Source organism: Bombyx mori, chromosome 2 (genome assembly GCF_030269925.1).
Source record: "Bombyx mori chromosome 2, ASM3026992v2".
NCBI classification, from domain to species: Eukaryota; Metazoa; Arthropoda; class Insecta; order Lepidoptera; family Bombycidae; genus Bombyx; species Bombyx mori.
The window spans coordinates 4,009,419-4,028,972 of record NC_085108.1 but is presented as its reverse complement, the minus strand read 5'-3'; the positions used below and the strand labels follow the sequence as shown (position 1 = coordinate 4,028,972).

The 19,554-nt window shown below is 35.4% G+C and overlaps 2 protein-coding genes and 1 long non-coding RNA gene across 15 annotated transcripts in view; 2 read left to right on the top strand and 1 right to left on the bottom strand.

The window, feature by feature from the left end:
• The first annotated feature begins 5,000 nt into the window (after window positions 1-5,000).
• LOC101746498 (uncharacterized) lies at window positions 5,001-7,599 on the top strand. The gene is made up of 6 exons (XR_001140161.4): window positions 5,001-5,386; window positions 5,759-6,190; window positions 6,267-6,477; window positions 6,571-6,818; window positions 7,301-7,416; window positions 7,545-7,599. It is a non-coding gene; the product is annotated as an uncharacterized LOC101746498 (long non-coding RNA).
• A 735-nt stretch (window positions 7,600-8,334) lies between these two features.
• LOC101746268 (nucleolin) lies at window positions 8,335-13,950 on the top strand. The gene is made up of 6 exons (XM_004933222.5): window positions 8,335-8,581; window positions 9,561-10,681; window positions 10,933-11,243; window positions 12,400-12,519; window positions 12,813-12,911; window positions 13,229-13,950. Exons 2-6 carry the CDS (start codon window positions 9,562-9,564, stop codon window positions 13,358-13,360), a joined length of 1,782 nt encoding a protein of 593 aa, XP_004933279.1. The 5' UTR covers window positions 8,335-8,581; window position 9,561; the 3' UTR covers window positions 13,361-13,950.
• A 185-nt stretch (window positions 13,951-14,135) lies between these two features.
• The window catches only part of LOC101745407 (bromodomain adjacent to zinc finger domain protein 2B), a 120,711-nt gene continuing 115,292 nt past the window's right edge, over window positions 14,136-19,554 (bottom strand). For all 13 annotated transcript variants that reach the window (XM_062672575.1, XM_021352649.3, XM_021352651.3 and 10 more), the window contains 3 exons: window positions 18,705-18,801; window positions 17,838-17,981; window positions 14,136-16,882 (listed from right to left, as the gene is read on the bottom strand). In XM_062672575.1, coding sequence (XP_062528559.1) covers window positions 16,741-16,882; window positions 17,838-17,981; window positions 18,705-18,801 — 383 coding nt within the window. In that variant the 3' untranslated portion in view covers window positions 14,136-16,740. The remainder of the gene's footprint in view (window positions 16,883-17,837; window positions 17,982-18,704; window positions 18,802-19,554) is intronic.

The window sequence follows — 19,554 nt, the reverse complement described above, 5'->3', positions numbered from 1 at the left end:
AACGCGGCGACTTAATGCGCCCAGCAAGTCAAGCAATGTAAATTACTTTCTCAACAGTTACTTTTCGCTTGGATGCACTTATTCCGGTCGGCTCTTTCCTGGCCACGCAGAAAGGAGCTTATCGGTGTTTTTTTTTTGTTTTTTTTTATTGCTTATCTGTGTGTACGGGGCACGTTTTTTGTAGCTCGAAAATAAATAAAAAAAACATTTGACTACGCTTATCTGTGACTCAATTTTGTTTTTCGTAGAAATGACGTGAGGGTCTAGAGCTATGCGATCCTCACTTAAATCCGAGAAGTAGGTCACAACACAAATATGATTTACAAAACAGTTTATCACAGTTGAGCCTATTATAATAGCTAATTAATAATGGGGAATTAGTACACGGTAGTGCGTATTTATTTCATACGTTCCGCTCTGAAGAGTGGGATGGCTTTTACGCAATACAATTCGACCACATGTCTCAAAGTGGGTGGCCACATACACTTAGTGATGTCTATCTTGTGGGTTTGAAGGGTGGGCAGCCTTTGTTACTATACTGAGACCTTAGAACTCATATCTCAAGATGGGTGGCGGCATTTACGTTGTAGATGCCTATGGGCTCCGGTAACTACTTAACACCAGGTGGGTTGTGAGCTCGTCCCATCTAAGCAATAAAATATAAAAATCAGCTCCGATAATTGCTTAACACCAGTTAGACAGTAAGCTCGTTGTACCTCTATACAGTAAGTACAGTAAGCTTTTGTAGCTGAACTAAATAGTAAAAAATTACTTTAAACAAGTAAAAAAAAAATGAGTAATGATAATAAAAAACATACTATCGTAAAATACATAGGATGCTGGATGTCATTATTATATATATATGTATTTTATTGACAGTTTTGGTAAAAGTACATAGTCTTTAAAAGAATGGATTTATTCATGAGCTCGTCCATCCATCTTAGCGATAAATAAATAAAAGAACCGAATGATCATTGTTCTATACTCTTCGTATATAATTTTTTTTTATTGCCCTTGTAGGCAGACGAGCATATGGCCCACCTGATGGTGAGTGGTTACCGTCGCCCATGGACTTCAGCAATGCCAGGGGCAGAGCCAAGCCGCTGCCTACCGCTACTGTGTTACTTATAATATTTTGTATTCAAGTTTTTTATTTTATTTTTTATTGCTTAGACGTGTGGACGAGCTCACATCCCACCTGGTGTTAAGTGGTCACTGGAGCCCATAGACAACTACTACGTAAATGCGCCACACACCTTGAGATATAAGTTCTAAGGTCTCAGTATAGTTACAACGGCTGCCCCACCCTTCAAACCGAAACGCATTACTGCTTCACGGCAGAAATAAGCGGGGCGGTGGTGCCTACCCGTGCGGACTCACAAGAGGTCCTACCACCAGTAAAAAAAGTTTAACAATATTTGCTATGTGTATGTGCATTACTATAATTCTCATGTTGTATTTGTTATTTTAGCTGTTCTACACACACTCATCACTTTTAATTATTATTCTCATAATCCTCTCGCAGGTGTGCTGGAAGAGATTTCTTAAAGAAATAAGCGGCGCCTTTGTACATATTTTTCCTATTACTCTGTACTATGTCTTCTTTTTTGTGTGTACATAAATAAATAAATAAAAGAAATTGAGTAATCAAGTGCTTCTATTCGATGAAAGGTTCTTTGAATTGTTTCCGGAGAAGGAGCGTGAGAGACTGTATGCAGAGCTATCCAAGGACGAGAGACCCTTATAGATAGAAGAGCTATCCTTATCCTATATCCAAGGAATGCACTAGTAGCGTATTCGCGTCTTACTGGCTCATAATAATACCGCGTTTTAGCTGTGGGTAAATCGGCAATCCTAAAAATCCTGATCAGGATAATCGGACAATTTTATTGAATTGTTGTTTTTCGATCGGTACTTGATGAGTATCCGAAGTTTCGGTTCAATCCGGCGCTTTATAGTAGATGAAAATCAAGTTCAAATATTCCCTTAAATTAATACAAAGTAAGTCAAGAAAAGCATGTCTAATTGTAGCGTAGCTCGTGGACATCAACAACATCAGGACCACAGCAAGATCACAGGCCTTATTTTGGACTTATTTTGAAGCCTAGTTTGAAATACGAAGAGGTTTGGAGATAATTTCAAGACCTATTAGTCCACTGAGTTTCTCGCCAGATTCTGATCTTCTCAGTGGGTTGCGATTCCGGTCCGATAGCTTATTTTGTAAAGCACAGGTCTTACTTGGACCATTGTTAGCAAACTCTCTTGAACCCGTGAGCTCACCTGTCACTACACTGCATTACATTATATTTGCACTGTACTGCACTCCTCATACAATATCAAAAACAAAATTAAACAATTCCATATGTATAATAATATGTTATATAATCACGGATGACTGTAATATGACAGAGTCATCCGCGACTGTAATATGGCAGTCATCCGTGACGCTATAAACTATCCGATTATCTATTAAGATCTATCTATCTCCGTGAACGCTTTGAATATCTGATTCCTGGCGGCAAAGTTAGTCGACAATACTCGACAAGCCACTTCTCTTCTTTTAAAAACTCCCATACACAGCTCTAGTCGCTATAGTGGCTCTTTCACAATACAAGCAGTGCGATTATGGAATTCTCTCCCTCAACCTATTCGTGCTAGTTCCTCTCTAGAAGTTTTTAAGAGTCAAATTAAGAAACATTTCCTGTCACTTTAATTGTATTTAAGTTATTGTTTTATGTATGTTTATTTATATGTATTTCTAATTTTTTTTTTTTCAAAGCTTAATTTAGTTGTCATGCTGTAATACCTTTTATATTGTACACTATTCCCCTCTTATACATCGTATTTCTCTCTGCTAATGGTTTGCTGAAAGAAAACTCATGAATGAGTTAAGCTCGCCTTTGTACATAGTATTTAGACATTCTTTAAATCTGTTTTTATTGTATTTTCTTTTTGTGTACAATAAGTATAAATAAAAATAAAATAAATAAGACCGCAAGATAAAACATGAAACGTAGCTTTAATTGAAGATTATTTTAATTGACCTTTTCTGATTTTTTAATTTCATTAATTTAATTGAAGTCATAGTGGCCTGAAGGATAAGACGTCCGGTGCATTCGTATGTGACGATGCAAATGTTCGAATCCCGCAGGCGGATACAAATTTTTTTCTAATGAAATGCGTACTTAACAAATTTTCACGATTGACTTCCACGGTGAAGGAAAATAAATAACATCGTATAATAAAAATCAAACCCGCAAAAATATAATTAACGTAATTACCCGTGGTAGGACCTCTTGTGAGTCCGCACGGGTAGTACCACCACCCTGGCTGTTTCAGCCGTGAAGCAGTAATGCGTTTCGGTTTGAAGGACGGGGCAGCCGCTGTAACTATACTGAGACCTTAGGACTCATATCTCAAGGTGGTTGGCGCATTTACGTTTGAGATGTCTATGGGCTCCAGTAACCACTTAACACCAGGTGGGCTGTGAGCTCGTCCACCCATTTTTTGTGAATCGTGTTAAGGATCACAGCTACATTCGATTATGGATACCGATCAATAACGTTTCATACTACGACTGAAAAACATTGTGTGAATTGTGGTTTTAACCTGACCGAGATTCAAAAGCATACATTGAATAAAAATACCTTAGGAACATCTCTCTTATCATCATTAATAAATTAAACATTAAGAAAAGAAAAGTTCTTTAAGTATCTCACAATCCGACACTTATTTTTATATCGAAAATTAACCGCAAAACTATTTTTTATAATTTATTTAATTTTTATAATAGTGGCGTCAATTCCAATATATTTTTTAAATATCTAATAAATTTAAGAGAGAGAATTTGAAGCGGTCCATTTTTATAGTAATATTTGACGTCCATCTTGGGCCCAGCACACTATGGAGAGTGGGCATTCCCCTTTCATACTCCTCCGTCTGCGCAATTTTCGTAATAAGGGATACAAAATTTTTGCTTCACGTATAAACAATTTTAGATAAGCCTCACGTATTTTATTTAAACAACTTCATAACTAGACGCGTATGCAAAAACCAAAAGCTATATAATATACTTATACCAAACTTCACTATTAATTTGATTAAATACCAAACACCGCTTCGTAATGCGAGTTAGAAGATTCCAATGATGATACTTACCCGTTATCTAAGGATTTACATATATAGGATAAAAATGAAAATGTTCTCTTTAGTGTGCCAAGCGGTGAGTCACGTTGAGTTATCTGTGTGAAGGTCGTATAGGCTTTCTAATTTCACGTCAACCTGTTCTGTGTCGTCTTTTTTGATGTCCTAGAATTATACCGGTCACCGCCCTCGTCGAACCCGTCGCTTGCGACGAAGGACTCGACGAGTGAACTAACCCATAGACACAGCCCACTGAGTTTCTCGCCGGATCTTCTCAGTGGGTCGCGTTTCCGATCCGGTGGTAGATTCTGCGAAACACGACTCTTGCTAGGGTTTGTGTTAGCAACGTCGTCAGGTTTTTACACGTTAGGGTGAAGCTGAAATAGCCTCTCAAGCCTATCGGCATAGGTAGGATTTTTTTTTACCTAGAGTTATACCACCACCCGTAGTGGCCGTGAGCCGACTAAGCGATTCACCGGAGAGTGGACAGCAGCATACTCTACGTAGGTACTATATCGGCGTTCTGGGTTCGCCGACCCGCACTAAGAGATATGACCTGTTGTAAGTCTGCACGGCTATTTACATATTTCTGCCGCGAAACAGTAATGCCTTCCGGCTTGAAGAGCGGGGCAGTCATCTATACTAATATAAAAATCTAGAGTGGTTTGACGCATGTTCCGTTATAACTACTGAACCATGCATCCGATTGATTTGAAATTTGTTATCCATGTAGAAAATACATGTACTTAATGGATAGGCTAATATTTACCTATATGAGTTTTAGACTCCCTACACGAGCTGCGGGGGCGTAAATGATGAGAATCGTTGTGGGGGCGTTAATGATCAAAAACGCTAAATTTAAAATTTCAGCTTTTATCAACTTATTATTCATTATTATTATTATCATGTACATTAACTACTATTATTATTAATTTTAATAAATTGAACTATTAATTTAATATTTTTCTGTAGCATTAAAACTTTGTTTGTTTTTTTCTAACCTAAACAAATTTTTACCAAATGTCAATTGACTAATTTAAAAATATATTAAAAACGTGTGCCGTAAAATGGGGTGAATAGAATTCACGACGTGAATGGAAATATTCTTGGGAGAAAATCTAAAACCCTGATTTGTAAAAACTGCAACAGTATTCGTACTTTTTAGAATTTTTTTTTACATTGTCAACACTTCTTCTTTAGTCTGACAACATTTGAATCATTTAGAAGAAAAAAAACAAAATGTGTGCAATTCACACGTGGTAGAAGTGAAACCTTCCAAAATTAAAATACAATTATCCTAAACGTCTTAAGTATATGTAAAATTTTGTCATTAGTAAATAATTGTAAGGTAGCGCCCTCTGTGAGTTGATATTTTAATTTCACGTATAATCCTAAATTAAAATTCACTACAAGAGCTTTCATACACACGTTAGTATTAAAAAATCTCACAGATGGCGCTGTATTAAATAGTATGTATATTTCTGTCTCACTCTTTGCTGGCTTCATCCTACACATTTTTGTATTTGTGTCTCTTACCTGTCGTTTTTTCCGTTGCATCCGGTTTGAAATCACAACGATTCTAAAGAAGTTTTCACTTCAAAAATTTTTTTTTTAGTGTTTATGGACGATACTTGTTAGGGTGATTCGCCCTTACAAACAGGCGTAAGGATGTACTTAGAAGTAATTTTATCAAACCAATTTATATATATATTGTTAACACAATAGGAAATGTTTAAAAACAAACGAATAATGCAAAATTAAGCATCAATTGAAAATACTCCAATTTGATGCTGTTTTGTTAATGTAACCACTTGTAAATTACGTACTCCGTGCGTGAAAATTAATTTAAGATAGGCTATAAGGTCTTGTAACCGTTGGCCGTTAACAAATTAAAAAAAAAATTAGAAGAAAAGTTTGAATTGAACTGCAACTGTTTTTTGTATGCGTTTTGTGCTCCTATTTATATAATATATTATAAATACATCGTGTTATTGACAGTAAACCCAGTTAATTTTGTAGTCAATTTTATTCTGTACAAATCGCAAAGGTCAGTTTTTTAATTAACTCAATTTTAATGGTAAATTAAATACAAACTTAACACTTGGAATAATTATTTGTTTTAGAGGTAAATAGAGACGACTGAGGGGTAAATAGAAACGACGAGCAGAGTGAATAGTGGCAAATAGAAATTGGCCACTATTTTGGCCTTTTCACCTAAGGAGGCGATAATTTAAAGTTCTAACTCTAACAGTGTTAAGGTGGTAGAATAGCATCAGACTCCCGCTATAAAGCGATTTTACTGTCAGAAACATATAATTTTGATTGTTTAAATTGGTTTGGATGTCCAGATTGTTCTTATTAACTCCGTTTTACGCTACATTTATTTACATTACGGTATATTTAATTATTTCCAATTATTTGTTTTAGTCATAAATGCCTAAAAAAGGAAAGTCCAAATTAAATTTGGTGACGTCTAAATCAAAGTATATGAAAGCCAAGCGTGCATGTGAAAGTCAAGATGAAACGGAAAATAGATTACAAAAAGAACAAAAAAGGAAACAAGCTTTACGACGAATGAATTCAAAAATTCTTTGTAAAGTAAAAGTTGAAAGTAAAAATAATTAATGTATGACCCCTCAGTTGATTAAAAACAAGAATAAAAATTAAGTTGTAAGGTAAGGTTGTAATTGTAAGGTATTATAGTGGATTGATGAATGTGAAGGCTTATGCTGTTCAGCTGGCGAAATAAAACTAGAACCTTTGCGACCAACTCCAAGAGCCATTAAAAATTTTAAATCGCTACTCGATGGAAGAAATGTAAAATCAAATGCATTTTTAAAATCTATCAGACCTTACAACAATGCTTTCCAAATGACATCATTTGGTGCAAATATTATAACTTTATACCAACTTTTAAAATTCAGGGACAAGTTTACCATTTGATAGCAGCATTGCTCGCTAAAATTAAGAGACATTATTCTATATCCACGTGCAGGCAGTTTGAAACGAATCATTGAAACTCACAGAGCCTATGATACCCTTCAATATCTATTGATCTTTTGCAGTGGAGAAGATAGGTATAACTTCAGCATGTTAGAGCCTGGACAACAGACGACATGAAATAAAAAAAATCAGCTTTGCAATTTTATTGTTACAGGCTTATGGTGACACAAAATGAATTTAATAGCTCATGTTGTTATCGCCAGATATCTAATAAATTCTGGGTTGATATGTACTCTAAAACTTAAAGTGAACAATTTCCATTAGCATAAGGTAAGGATTGGCATAAGATTCAATCCAAAACAACTCTGAGCTGAAAGCTATATTCATCTGCAAGATGCATTAAATGTAGATCAAAATGTTGATAATTTAGCTAGTTTAATAATAATTCTCCCTTATAGGTTTACTGGCGGTCCACTATGACACCGAATTCAAACTATACAGGAAGAAATAACTCGAGAACTATACGAAGGACAATCTTCATCAGACAGATGTGACATTGTATCTAGAATTTTTTAATTAAAAGCAAAAAAAATTGTTGTTTTATTAATTAAAGAAAAAATTAATTTAAGACGGGAAGGGGAAGTTAAATATTTTTTATAAAGAAACGGTACCTAATAATGACAATAAACAATAATGTTAATTTTAAATGTCCAGCGAAGCAGGTGGGTACAGCTAGTTATACTATAAAACTGATATTTAGAACCTCCATGACAACCTGGACTTAGAGTCCATCAGTAAGTAGATACTTAAGGGCTCGACGAGTAAATTAACCCTCAGACACAGCCCACTGAGTTTCTCGCCGGATCTACTCAGTGGGTAGTGTTTCCGATCCGGTGGTAGATTCTGTGAAGCACGGCTCTTGCTAGGGTTCGTGTTAGCAACGTCGTCAGGTTTGAGCCCCGTGAGCTCACCTACTAGTTAAGGTTCCGATGATATAGCCTCTCATGGCTATCAGCTTAGGTAGGAAAAAAAAAACTTCTAAGTGATTCCGAAATTGGACATCGCTCGAAATTTCACAATTGCCTTCTGCAGCTTTGTTGAGCGATCAAAAACCACAGCTCCCGGAGGGATAGCTCTTTAGTCGCTTGCCAACTTTAACGACGTGCTCCGACTTCGCCTTCGCCTTATATAATGTATGAAATATACGAAAATGTTATTATGTCCCAATTTTAATAACAAGAAGATAATTGTACGAAGTAATTTACCTATAGATTTAAAAATTTAATGGATTTCGTCAACTATGATCATAGGTTCTTTAGTTCTGTTACTTATGACAGTCTCTGCGTTTTGACGTCTATCAAAACAAAACGTGCATAAGTCACTAAACGCGTGTTCCATGCGGTACCTACTTAAAATAAACTAATCCTAAATTATTTGATTCGAAGCGAAGCTTTTTCGGCACAGTAAATTATCATTATTATTAATTTATATCCAAGTAAGTACTTATCCATGTACTATTTCTGTGGTAACATAATTCAATTTTTAGAAAAAATGTGCATAAAAGTAATTCAACGTGTTCTACTAGTACAATTTCAAAGGAAAAATCTCCAAAATATATTACAAATTATATAGTTTTACTGTTCAGTGTGACAATAACGAATAGTTTTGCTACATAGGTAATTTTTACTGTAAAAACTTCATATTTGTAAAATATAACCTAAAATATTATGTCATACTGTCACTGCTTCATAAGCGTGCTAAGACTTAGGTATTAGCACTGATTAAACAATATCTTTGATCCCCTAAATTAATGTTTGTTGTAACTTTTGTACCTTTTCCACTGTTTCCGTTGTAATATTTAAAAAACAACCCATAGATAAAAATTGAATGAAAAGTTGCACATGTGCAGCTAACAGACTGTGACAAGTGTTTTTTTATTTCCATTAAAGGCCGACACTTAAACTTCCCATCTGATAGTAAATTGTCACCATAGCTCACGGACCTCGGCAATTCCAGAAACACAGCCAAGCTGCTGTCTACTGAACTGAAAATAAAATACTTTTCATAAGTCTGTAGTCAGAATTTTTCGGGGAGAATATTAATTCCCTTCTGTGCTCTAATTTTTGGCTGGGTATTACAGCTACAAGTTTCTTTCTTAAAGCATTCAGTTTTAAAGATTGGAACAGCCATTATGCAATATGATTAAGACAACCTATATTTGAAGTTGTAGGTTGGTATTTGCAAAGTCTAAGGATCATTGTGGTCACTTAACTGAGGTAGTATATACTAAAATCACTTTTATTTATTACTAAAATGGAACCATGTTCGTTTGCACACAACTTCATAAGATATAAGGATGTTTATGGATAGTCAGACTGCCTAAAATCAGGTGGATTGTAAGTTCACCTATGCATCAACAGCATAAAAAAAATCATTTTCTTGTTATTAATTACCTGTTTGATTTTGAATTACAGAATGCAGAAACAAGTGCCTGCTAAAGGTAAAAAACGTAAAGCAAATACAAACTTAGTAACATCGGAACCTAAAAATGTGAAACAAAACTCTTTGGTTAACTCTGATAATAAAAATAGCATCTTAGATCCTAAAAATATTAACAAAAACGTTAATAAGAATAAAAATAAACAAAAAAATCAAAATACTGTTAATTTGGCACCTATTTTAGCCCAGTCTAATCTGGCAACTTCCACAGACAAAAATAACACTAAAAATGACACAAACATAAAAAAATTTGACAATTCTGGGAAGAACAAACAACAACAGAAATCAAAACCAACTCCGCTAGCAGAAAAAAACGTTATTGATGCAGGTGGAATTAAAATTGAAAACGACATTAAAAAAGAGACTGATTCGAATGCGGCTAAAAAAAAAAGGAGAAACAAGCGTAAAAAGATACCCGCACAAGCAACCTTGCTTAATGAAAATGGTATGAATGACTCGAGTGATGATGAAGACGTACCTGACAAAAGTATACCTCAAAAACAGACTCAGACTCAGAAACCTAAGAAAAATGTACTTAAAATAAATAATACACTGCCTGTCGTGCATAAAACTGAAAACGAAGCAGATGTGTCTAGTGACGATGAAGCCCCACCTGCAAATGACAAGAAGAGTGCCAACTTACCTGACGCAGTGCAGAAGAAGAAGAAAAATAAACGCAAGAAGAAGAATGCGGCGACCAAGGTTGAAATTTCAAATGGTAATGAATCTTCAAATAACCAAGGAGAAAAAACACCTCAACAAGCACTTAAAAGTAAGAAAAATAAACAAAACATTGCAAATGGCAAAAATACTGAAGAATCCAGTGAAGATGAAGACTCCAGTGAAAAACCTCAAACGATTATAAATCAAAACGGTAAAGCACAGTCATCAAATGCATCTTCAGCGTCTAGTGATGAAGAACCACCGAAAAAGGATGGTAAAGTCAAACTGAACAATAAAGATATAAAAACGGCCGCCTTGTTGAAGGTTAAGCATGAGGCAGACAAAATAGATATGTCCGAAAGATATCCCATATTGAAAGATCAAAAGTTTGTGGAATCTTTCATGAATGTTAAAATCACTAACGGTCAGAAAGGTGAGTTATTCTTTTAAAGACTACTTTTACTAACTCAAATTAGTATAGCAGAAGGAAAACTCCATTTGGAGCTTAATTTTTTTAATAGCAGTTGCAAAAATATTACTTTGGTTGTTTTCCGAAAACCGTACTTAAGTTATAAAAAAATAAAACTTATGAGTGATTTGGAAGTTTAGTAAATGAAATTGTAACAGAAAAGTACACAATACAACTAAATAGCTAGTAAACAAAAACAAAAATTTTTTTTTTAGGTCGCATAAGGCAAGCCTTGTTTAAACAGTTCAAAGACATACCAGACGAACAAAAACCAGACCTAATCCATGCGAGAATTCAAGCCATGATCAAAGGAACTATCATGAATGATTCACAATTACGCAGAATTCGGATTCTATATAATATGCTGAAAGAGACACTTAAGAAGCTGGGACACAAAACTCCTGTCGTAGAAAATTTAAGTAAAGAGAAAAAGCAAAAGGTTTCCAAAGAGCAAGAGAAGGTTAAGGGGCCAAAGAGATATGTGGTGTTTGTAGGAAATCTACCAGTGGGAATTCAAAAGGAGAGAGTATGTATTTTTAATACGCTTTTATTAGCTTCAGACCTATGTATGTAACGGAATCTTTGAACATGATTTTGTGACCCCCTTTCAAACGTCGGATTAACTCGAAATTTGGCATACTTAATAAAGACCAATGACAATTCAATTTTTAAAAAAAAAAACAAAAAAAAATTTAATTCAACTAAAAAAATAAAAATATGTAAATAATAGCTTAAAAAAACTAACAAAATACGTTTTTATAGAAAATCCAAATAAATAGATATTTTTAATGCACATAAGTACAATGGCGGACTTAATGCCTGAGGCATTCTCTACCAGTCAACCAAGGGTGGTGTAGAGAATCCTGTGGTAGGTGCATAACTTAATGTGAAACAACCAAACTGCATTATACAATATACAAACACATACACGGTATATATATATAAATATAATATATATAATCACATAAACAACATACACAATTTTATATCATGATAATAACATAAAATTTACACATATATCTATGTACAATCTCTATCATACACTCACATATTCACATACATATTCATATACACACTTAAACACAACTTAAAAATAATTCAAAGTTATTAAAATTTATTTCTATGTTTTAGTTGAATTTTCTATAGAAGCGTATTTTGTTAGTTTTTTTAAACTATTATTTATTTATTAAAATACTAGCTGACCCGGCAGATTTCGTACTCCTCAATCGATAAATAAAAGACCTAAGCTTTTGTATAAAATAAACTTAAAACAAACAAAAGGAGTCCGTCCGACGGAGGACACATCAAAAATTGTATTTTTTTTTAATTCCGAGCATTTTCATATTTATCTACCTTTTAAACCTTCTCTGGGGTTTCACAACTAATTCAAGATCAAAATTAGCCAAATCGGTCCAGCCGTTCTCGAGTTTTAGCGAGACTAACGAACAGCAATTCATTTTTATATATATATAGATTAACTTTAAACAGTATTCATCTACATGTTTACAATAATATCGAGGGGTGAAAGGCTATTTGGTTGAAGGGATATTTCGCTTAATACCCATCATTTATCTTATCTATTGCAAATCAATTCTTAAATGTCATCTGAAAGACCTGGTACATTACTAGGCAATCTGAGAAGGTCTGTTTATTCCAAAGCTTTATTTATTATTTCTTTTCAGCTTACACATCATTTCTTAGACATAAGTGACAACATTAAGGACATCAGATTGCCTGAAACTCCAGAAGGCAAGAAAGCTGCAATTGCCTATATCGAACTAGATAATGAAACAAGTTATGAGGTAAATTTTATTATTTTAATTTTTCTATACCAGTAGATGGTTACATTATTGCGTAATTACTGATTTTATGACACCGACACTGATAGTTCAATGCCCTACGGTCTTATGTGTCAACTAAACTCAGTTTAGAATTACAAAATCTTTGAGCTTAAGAATGTTGTCATCATATTAATAAGTTTTATTGTTATTAAGCGAAACATAACGCGACAAACTCAGCCAGCTCATGTCTGAATTAGTCGCCATGGGAAATGTTTCAACCATAACTTTTACTAATTTATTAAACATCTCTTTAGCTGGCACTGTCAAAGAATCACACAATGTTGGACAACAGGAGAATCAACGTACAGTATTCCGTGCAGAAGAACAGTAAAATAACATTAACCGAAGCCAAGGTGAGTTACAATTGTATGTGTATTCATTAATTTACAATAATACAGGAATGATAATCATTTATTTAAACACCATTTAGTTTAGTTGAGTTTAACCGCAATATAGACATTAGTGTAAATACCAATTGTAACATTGTAACCGTACCTCTTTTCAAACAAAATGAAAACTTCGCAGTAAAAATATACAGAGCGGTGTTCCCTAGACATGCGGTTTCAGTATACGCTCTGACAGTAGTCACGCAAATTTATAAACCGTGCCAGCTCTATTTTCACACACATATATTTTTGTGGCCCTATAAAATACCTTCTTTTTTTTTTAGGGTAAATCAGCGAAACTGTTGGCCTTACAGAAAGCTGGAAAGCTTATCGGTAGCGTCCCGCTGGAGCAGAAGCGAAGTCAACGTCGTAACAAGATGAAAAAAATGCGCGCTGAAGCCGAAGCTACGGCGTGAGCTTAAATACAAACCGGTGTAATGGAACCGTTACCAGACGGTACAGGCGGCGCTTCTGAACTAATAAAATATCTCAAATAGATACTAGTGTACTGTAGAGATGCATCATTCTAATTAACTTAAATTATTTAAGCTAAAATGAAAAACTAAATCAGATTCAACAAACTCAAAAAAAAAACGATAAACTTCTTCTCAAGATCTTTACATGCATTGCACATGTTAATACATTATAATGTATCTCAATAATGTTATTGTTTTTGTTATCATTCTCCGATATATATAGAACATAATATGTTATTATATTAAGCTGTTAAAACGTGACGAATGTTATAAATCTATGTAATAATTGTGTTGTCAGCTGACTCGAGGTCAACGCCCCATAGTTGTGTCAAGTGTTGTATGACGTGTTGAATCCACAAAGTCTGGTACCTTTATAGAGATATGAACTTGATATTATAACTACATAGCCATCTAATCTGTTATGTTTTTATTAGATTTTATCGCAAGTTCGATTTTGGCAATGGTTCCTTTAAGTCCTGTATGATTTTATAAAATTAACTTGAAATAAATATTTATAGCTTATAAGTTAAGTTTGATGTTTTATTTGAACGTGGTCAGGTCCTTAGCAATAAGAATAAAACAACATTTTCACAAAATTACGTATAATTAAATAGGTTGCTCGGATTAATACATGTTTGCCTTTATAAATCGGGGCCATACGTCTCTTATGTAGTTCTTAACGATAGGAAAACGGAAAAATAATGAAACCAGTGGAGAGTGTTTCAAAAATTATGTATTTTATTCATATATATAGTTTATATATTTTTATTTATAATTAAAAATGAATCGCACACATTAACGTTACACTCGCGTCTCGCAAACTCACTGTTCACGATGAATTGACTAAGAAAATAAAAAATACAAAAAATAATAATAATTATGATTTAAGGAAATCGTTAAGTTTCTTGGCAGCATTGGAAGCGGAAGTTAAAAAAATAGAATCATTTTAAAGTTTTTAAATTATAAACGAAATACATTTGAAATAAAAAATCAAATCCTATTCGTACAATCTGCATTCAAACACTTGAGTTATTTATAGAACAACTAATCAATTGAAAATAAATAAATTATGAGGAAAAAATTGCGAATTATAAGTACCCTATTCTTTATTTGCCAATAACAAAATTAATTAAGAATGCAATAAATAATTGGTAATGGAATATAAATAAATGGACTAAGCTTAAAATTGTTCATAATATTGCTGTGTTTCTCATCAATCATTAAAGTCACCAAATAAGCTTTCGAAAAATCATGTTCCAGATATAAAAAAAATAATAATTACGTGGAATGTGTTTGCATTAAAACGGAAAGAGAGACACAATTATTTAGTGAAATTAATAAATGAAGAAACATACATAAGCCATTGAAAAAATAATAAACGAAAATTATATTATAAAATAAATTTCATTAAAAGAATTAATTATAGTAAGTGACAGTTTGAGAATCCAATTACTATTATAAGTTAGCTTCGAAGAGTGAATTTGTTACATTTCATTCGTAATCCCAAAACCCAAATATCCGGTTTCATTGATTTTTTAGTTTTAAGAAACACATTTACCACCCCGAAGGGTTACACTATAGAGCAGGCAGTTCAGCGAACCTACCGCGCCAAAGTATTCTTTGAGAAACTAAGGCCCTTGTAAACACACCTCCGTCCCGATTAGGCCCTAAACTACACTTAAACTCTTACTAGTTACTAACATTATAATTGCTAATACACAAAAAAAAAATCCAATTACACAATAATTTTTATTTATACAGGTTTTTTTAAATTTTTACAAAATCGACTCTACGGGAATAAACTGGCCAACAAAAATAATAAAAAAAAAAAAAACTCGATTTATTTATTTAAGTAATTTTCGTGCGTCGATCGATCGCCCCAACAAAAATACTGTTTCGTTGCTCTAAGCGAAATTATTATTTAATTTTTTTTTATAATAATAATAAAATAATATTAATATTCGAAATGTCAAAGGATAATTCTATTAATCAGTTTCCTATATACTTATAAAATAGATCTCGGTCTAATACTTTTTTTTAAGACTTACATATTATTTATTTAATATTTACAGTCGGTTAGTTACAAGCGCCGTATTCGTCTATGTGCGTTCGAAACATGTACCATGAAAAATATTATACATGAGATTCTCATTGTCATCTGTGAACCAAATTATGCAAATTCAGGACTATTCTATGCGAAATCTATTGACTTTCAATTTTAGAAAAAAAAAACGGAGGTTTCACATGTTTAATCTATGGTTTTTTTTTTTTTAAATGAAAAAACATGTGCTATGGAATGTCTATATACCGTCACGGCGGATATAATCTGATGCGGAATGGACTGAGCGAAACAAATAAGAGATCTTAATTTTATTGTCATTGTTAAGTGTGTATAATGTATTATTAAGAGAAACAATATGGATTTTATTCTTGAATAATTATAAAATGAGATTTACTATTAAACCGTCTCAATGAAAATGAACGTTCCCATCACTATGTCATGTCGTGACTTTTCAACTAATTGTACACATAGATATTTTTTTATTTTTGTTTTTTATTTTTTTTACAAAACAATATAAGATTTTATTAATATTGTTTCGGTATAATTGTAATTTGTCGACAATTGAATATATTTATTTTCGTTTTCACATCGATATACACATTAGGACGTAGGAATACTAAATAACGCTTCTAATGCGTTAATGTAATTTCGTATCTACAGACAAGAACTGTCTCTTTCTCGCTAATCGTATTACAAAAGCGAGTGAAAGCGACAGAAATACAATTATTTTAGGACATCTTCGATGTTCACCCGTCTACTGTGGCTGCGGCTTTCAAAATACCAATAAAACTTTCCTAGTTAACTCTCCCTTTAAAAAGCACTGGTTTCAAGGGTCGCACAGGTCGGTACCGTCATCCCGCCCATATTTGCCACGAAGCAACCGTATAGTAGTAGCTCTTGAAGAACTCATATTTCTCACTCACAGCCCACCTGGTGTTAAATGGTTAATGGAGCCCATAGACATCTACAACGTAAATGCGCCACCCACCTTAAGATATAATTTCTAAGGTTTCAGTATAGTTACAACGGCTGCACCGCCCTTCAAACCGAAACGGATTACTGCTTCACGGCAGGCGGGGCGGTGGTACCTACCCGCGCGGACTCACATGAGGTCCTACCACCAGTAAGTCTGATCTGATATCGGTGGCCACTTAACAGCGGGTGGGCGGCGAGTTAGTGCACCCGTCTGCGCGACTAAGCACGCCTGCGCCAGTCGACAACGCGTCCGCGTTTGAGGTCAGCGTTCTCCGGTGAGGTTTTAGCTTTGGGTCCACTTCTCCTCGAAGAACTGTCTCATGTTGTGTCCGGCGCGCCCCACCGGGCTGTAGTCCTCGTTGAATACCTCGCAGTTGCTGAAGATGAGGCGGACGTCAGAGGCGAACTCCTCCTTGCACTTGTACCTGGTATCGACAAACATGTGTTGTATGAGACATCCTTCAAAAGAGGCTCACGGAGAGTATTAAGCTTCAGCAGCGGCTTGGCCCCTGCTGGAGCTTAATCTATATATATATAAATGAATTGCTGTTCGTTAGTCTCGCTAAAACTCGAGAACGGCTGGACCGATTCGGCTAATTTTGGTCTTGAATTATTTGTGGAAGTCCAGAGAAGGTTTAAAAGGCAGATAAATATGAAAATTCTCGGAATTAAATAAAAATAATAATTTTGTTTTTCCTTTGATGTGTCCCCCGTCGGACGGATTCCTTTTGTTTGTTTTAAGTTTATTTTATGCAAAAGTTTAGGTCTTTTATTTATCGATTGAGGCACTACGAAGTCTGCCGGGTCAGCTAGTTTGATTACTAAAAGTCGCTAAAAAGGGTCGTTCTAGGTCCATGGTTTGAATTAAAGACGAAATCCAAATATTTCAAAATGAGTCTCTATAATTTTAAAGGTGCGATTTGACGTTAATACAGATCTGCATTAGGACTGAAGTCTGGTCCTGTCTTGAAATAATTACGCCCTATTAGTCTATGTATAGTTATATTTACTGGTGGTAGGACCTCTTGTGAGTCCGCACGGGTAGGTACCATCACCCTGCCTATTTCTGCCGTGAAGCAGTAATGCGTTTCGGGTTTGAAGGGTGGGGCAGCCGTTGTAACTATACTGAGATCTTGGAACTTATATCTCAAGATGGGTGGCGCATTTACGTTATGGATGTCTATGGACTCCGGTAACCACTTAACACCAGGTGGGCTGTGAGCTCGTTTACCCATCTAAGCAATAAAAAACAAAAAAAAACAATTAATTATAGTCGAATTTAGACTACTGCGGGACCACTACTTAATGTTAAATCCGGCCCTGGCCCTATTAGTCTATGTATAGTTGCACGTCCGCTGGTGACCTCCGCGCGATACGTACGAGCTGTCCTGCAACTTCTTCTTGATGGTGGACAGGTCCATGGGGCACTTGATGACCTTCTTGTACTGCGGGAACTGCTTGTTGTTGACCGGCAGCAGGAACGGCCACGCGTGCTCGTGGCACTCCATCTCGCAGAGCAGGTTCCTGGGAATCACGCATTCTTTATACTTTAACCTATCGTTTGTACAGTGACGTCATTATTTTAACGTGAACACGACCCTTCCATTAAACAGTATGTTCGTGATTTAGCCAATGAACACGTCATTTCGGATGCTCCCAATGCACTCTCAGTGCTTTTAAGCACTCCAAGCATCGGTCATGGTTCTTCGTACAACTGAACCCATTGAGTTTTTAGCGTGATCTCCTCAGTGGGTCACGATTCCGATCCGGTGGTAGATTCAGCGAAGCACTACCCTTTCTGGTGTTAGAAAACTCTCCAACCTAAGCCCCGTGAGCTCGCTTACTTGATTGGTAAAGATATCATAACCTCTTGAGGTCACCGGCAGTTATATACTTGACTAAACGAAGTGTCTTTTTTTTCCTACTTAAGCTTATAGCCTTGAGACTATATCAGCGTCGCCTTAACTAGTAGGTGAGCTCACGGGGCTCAAGCCTGATGACGTTGCTAACACGAACCCTAGCAAGAGCCGCGCTTCGCAGAATCTACCACCGGATCGGAAACGCGACCCACTGAGAAGATCCGGCGAGAAACTCAGTGGGCTGTGTCTGTGGGTTAGTTTACTCGTCGATGACCGAGCGTTTCGTGAACGCCTCGCGCGACCTCAAACGTGCCCCTGCCGACGTCCGACTTGTACGATAATCCCGAGTAGAGTAGAGTGAGTCCACTCAACATACAGAGGCACATACTTGCAAAACTGTAGTTCCTTTAAGAGTTTCTTGGCCGAATTCTTCTCTTTCTTGGCTCGGGGAGGCGCCGGAACGTTTTCAGTGTCTCTGTCTTCGCCTGCGGATAGAATTTTAATTTTTTTATTGGTTTGATAGGTGTACGAGATCACAGCCCACCTGGTGTTAAGTGGTTACTGGAGCCCATAGACATCTGCAACGTAAATGCGTCACCCACATCGAGATATAAGTTCTAAGGTCTCAGTATAGTTACAACGGCTGCCCCACCGTTCAAACCGAAACGCATTACTGCTTCACGGCAGAAATAGATATGAGGACTCATAGTACATGAAGTAATTAATTTTAAATGTGTTATGAGTAGACGAACTCACGGCCCTCTTTGTTTTAAGTGGTCACTGGCCCATAGACGTGATAACGCGAATGCCGCCACTTACCTTGAAACATGAGGTCGTGTTTTTATTATGTAGCACGGGCTCGTCTTATAAGAATGGTGATAGCTTTTTATTTTTATAGGTTAATTGGTTGAATGAGCCCACGGCCCATCTGGTGCTAAGTGAACACTAACAACTTAAGTGTAATTTTGAGAAATCTGTTTTGAGTAGATTCTACCGCACACATCACAAGGGCAATAAAAAAAAAAACATCTAACCGAAACGACTGCTTCGCGGCAGAAATAGGCGGGACGATGGTACCTGGGTGCAATGTGGAAGCGTTGGCTCCTCCTCGCACTCGGCAATAGGATCCAGATTATCCAGACCTCAAAGCATTACCTCACTTTTGAATTCCATTGCGCGTTTGTATTGAATTCTTTTTTTATTTTTTATTTTTATTCGTTTGATGGGTGTATGAGCTC

Excerpts from the sequence above, each read along its gene's own strand:
- LOC101746268 (XM_004933222.5), top strand. The coding sequence starts at position 9,562 with ATGCAGAAACAAGTGCCTGCTAAAGGTAAAAAACGTAAAGCAAATACA. Across the intron at positions 12,520-12,812 it reads ATAATGAAACAAGTTATGAG|CTGGCACTGTCAAAGAATCA; the intron begins GTAAATTTTATT and ends ACATCTCTTTAG. Across the intron at positions 12,912-13,228 it reads TAACATTAACCGAAGCCAAG|GGTAAATCAGCGAAACTGTT; the intron begins GTGAGTTACAAT and ends TTTTTTTTTTAG.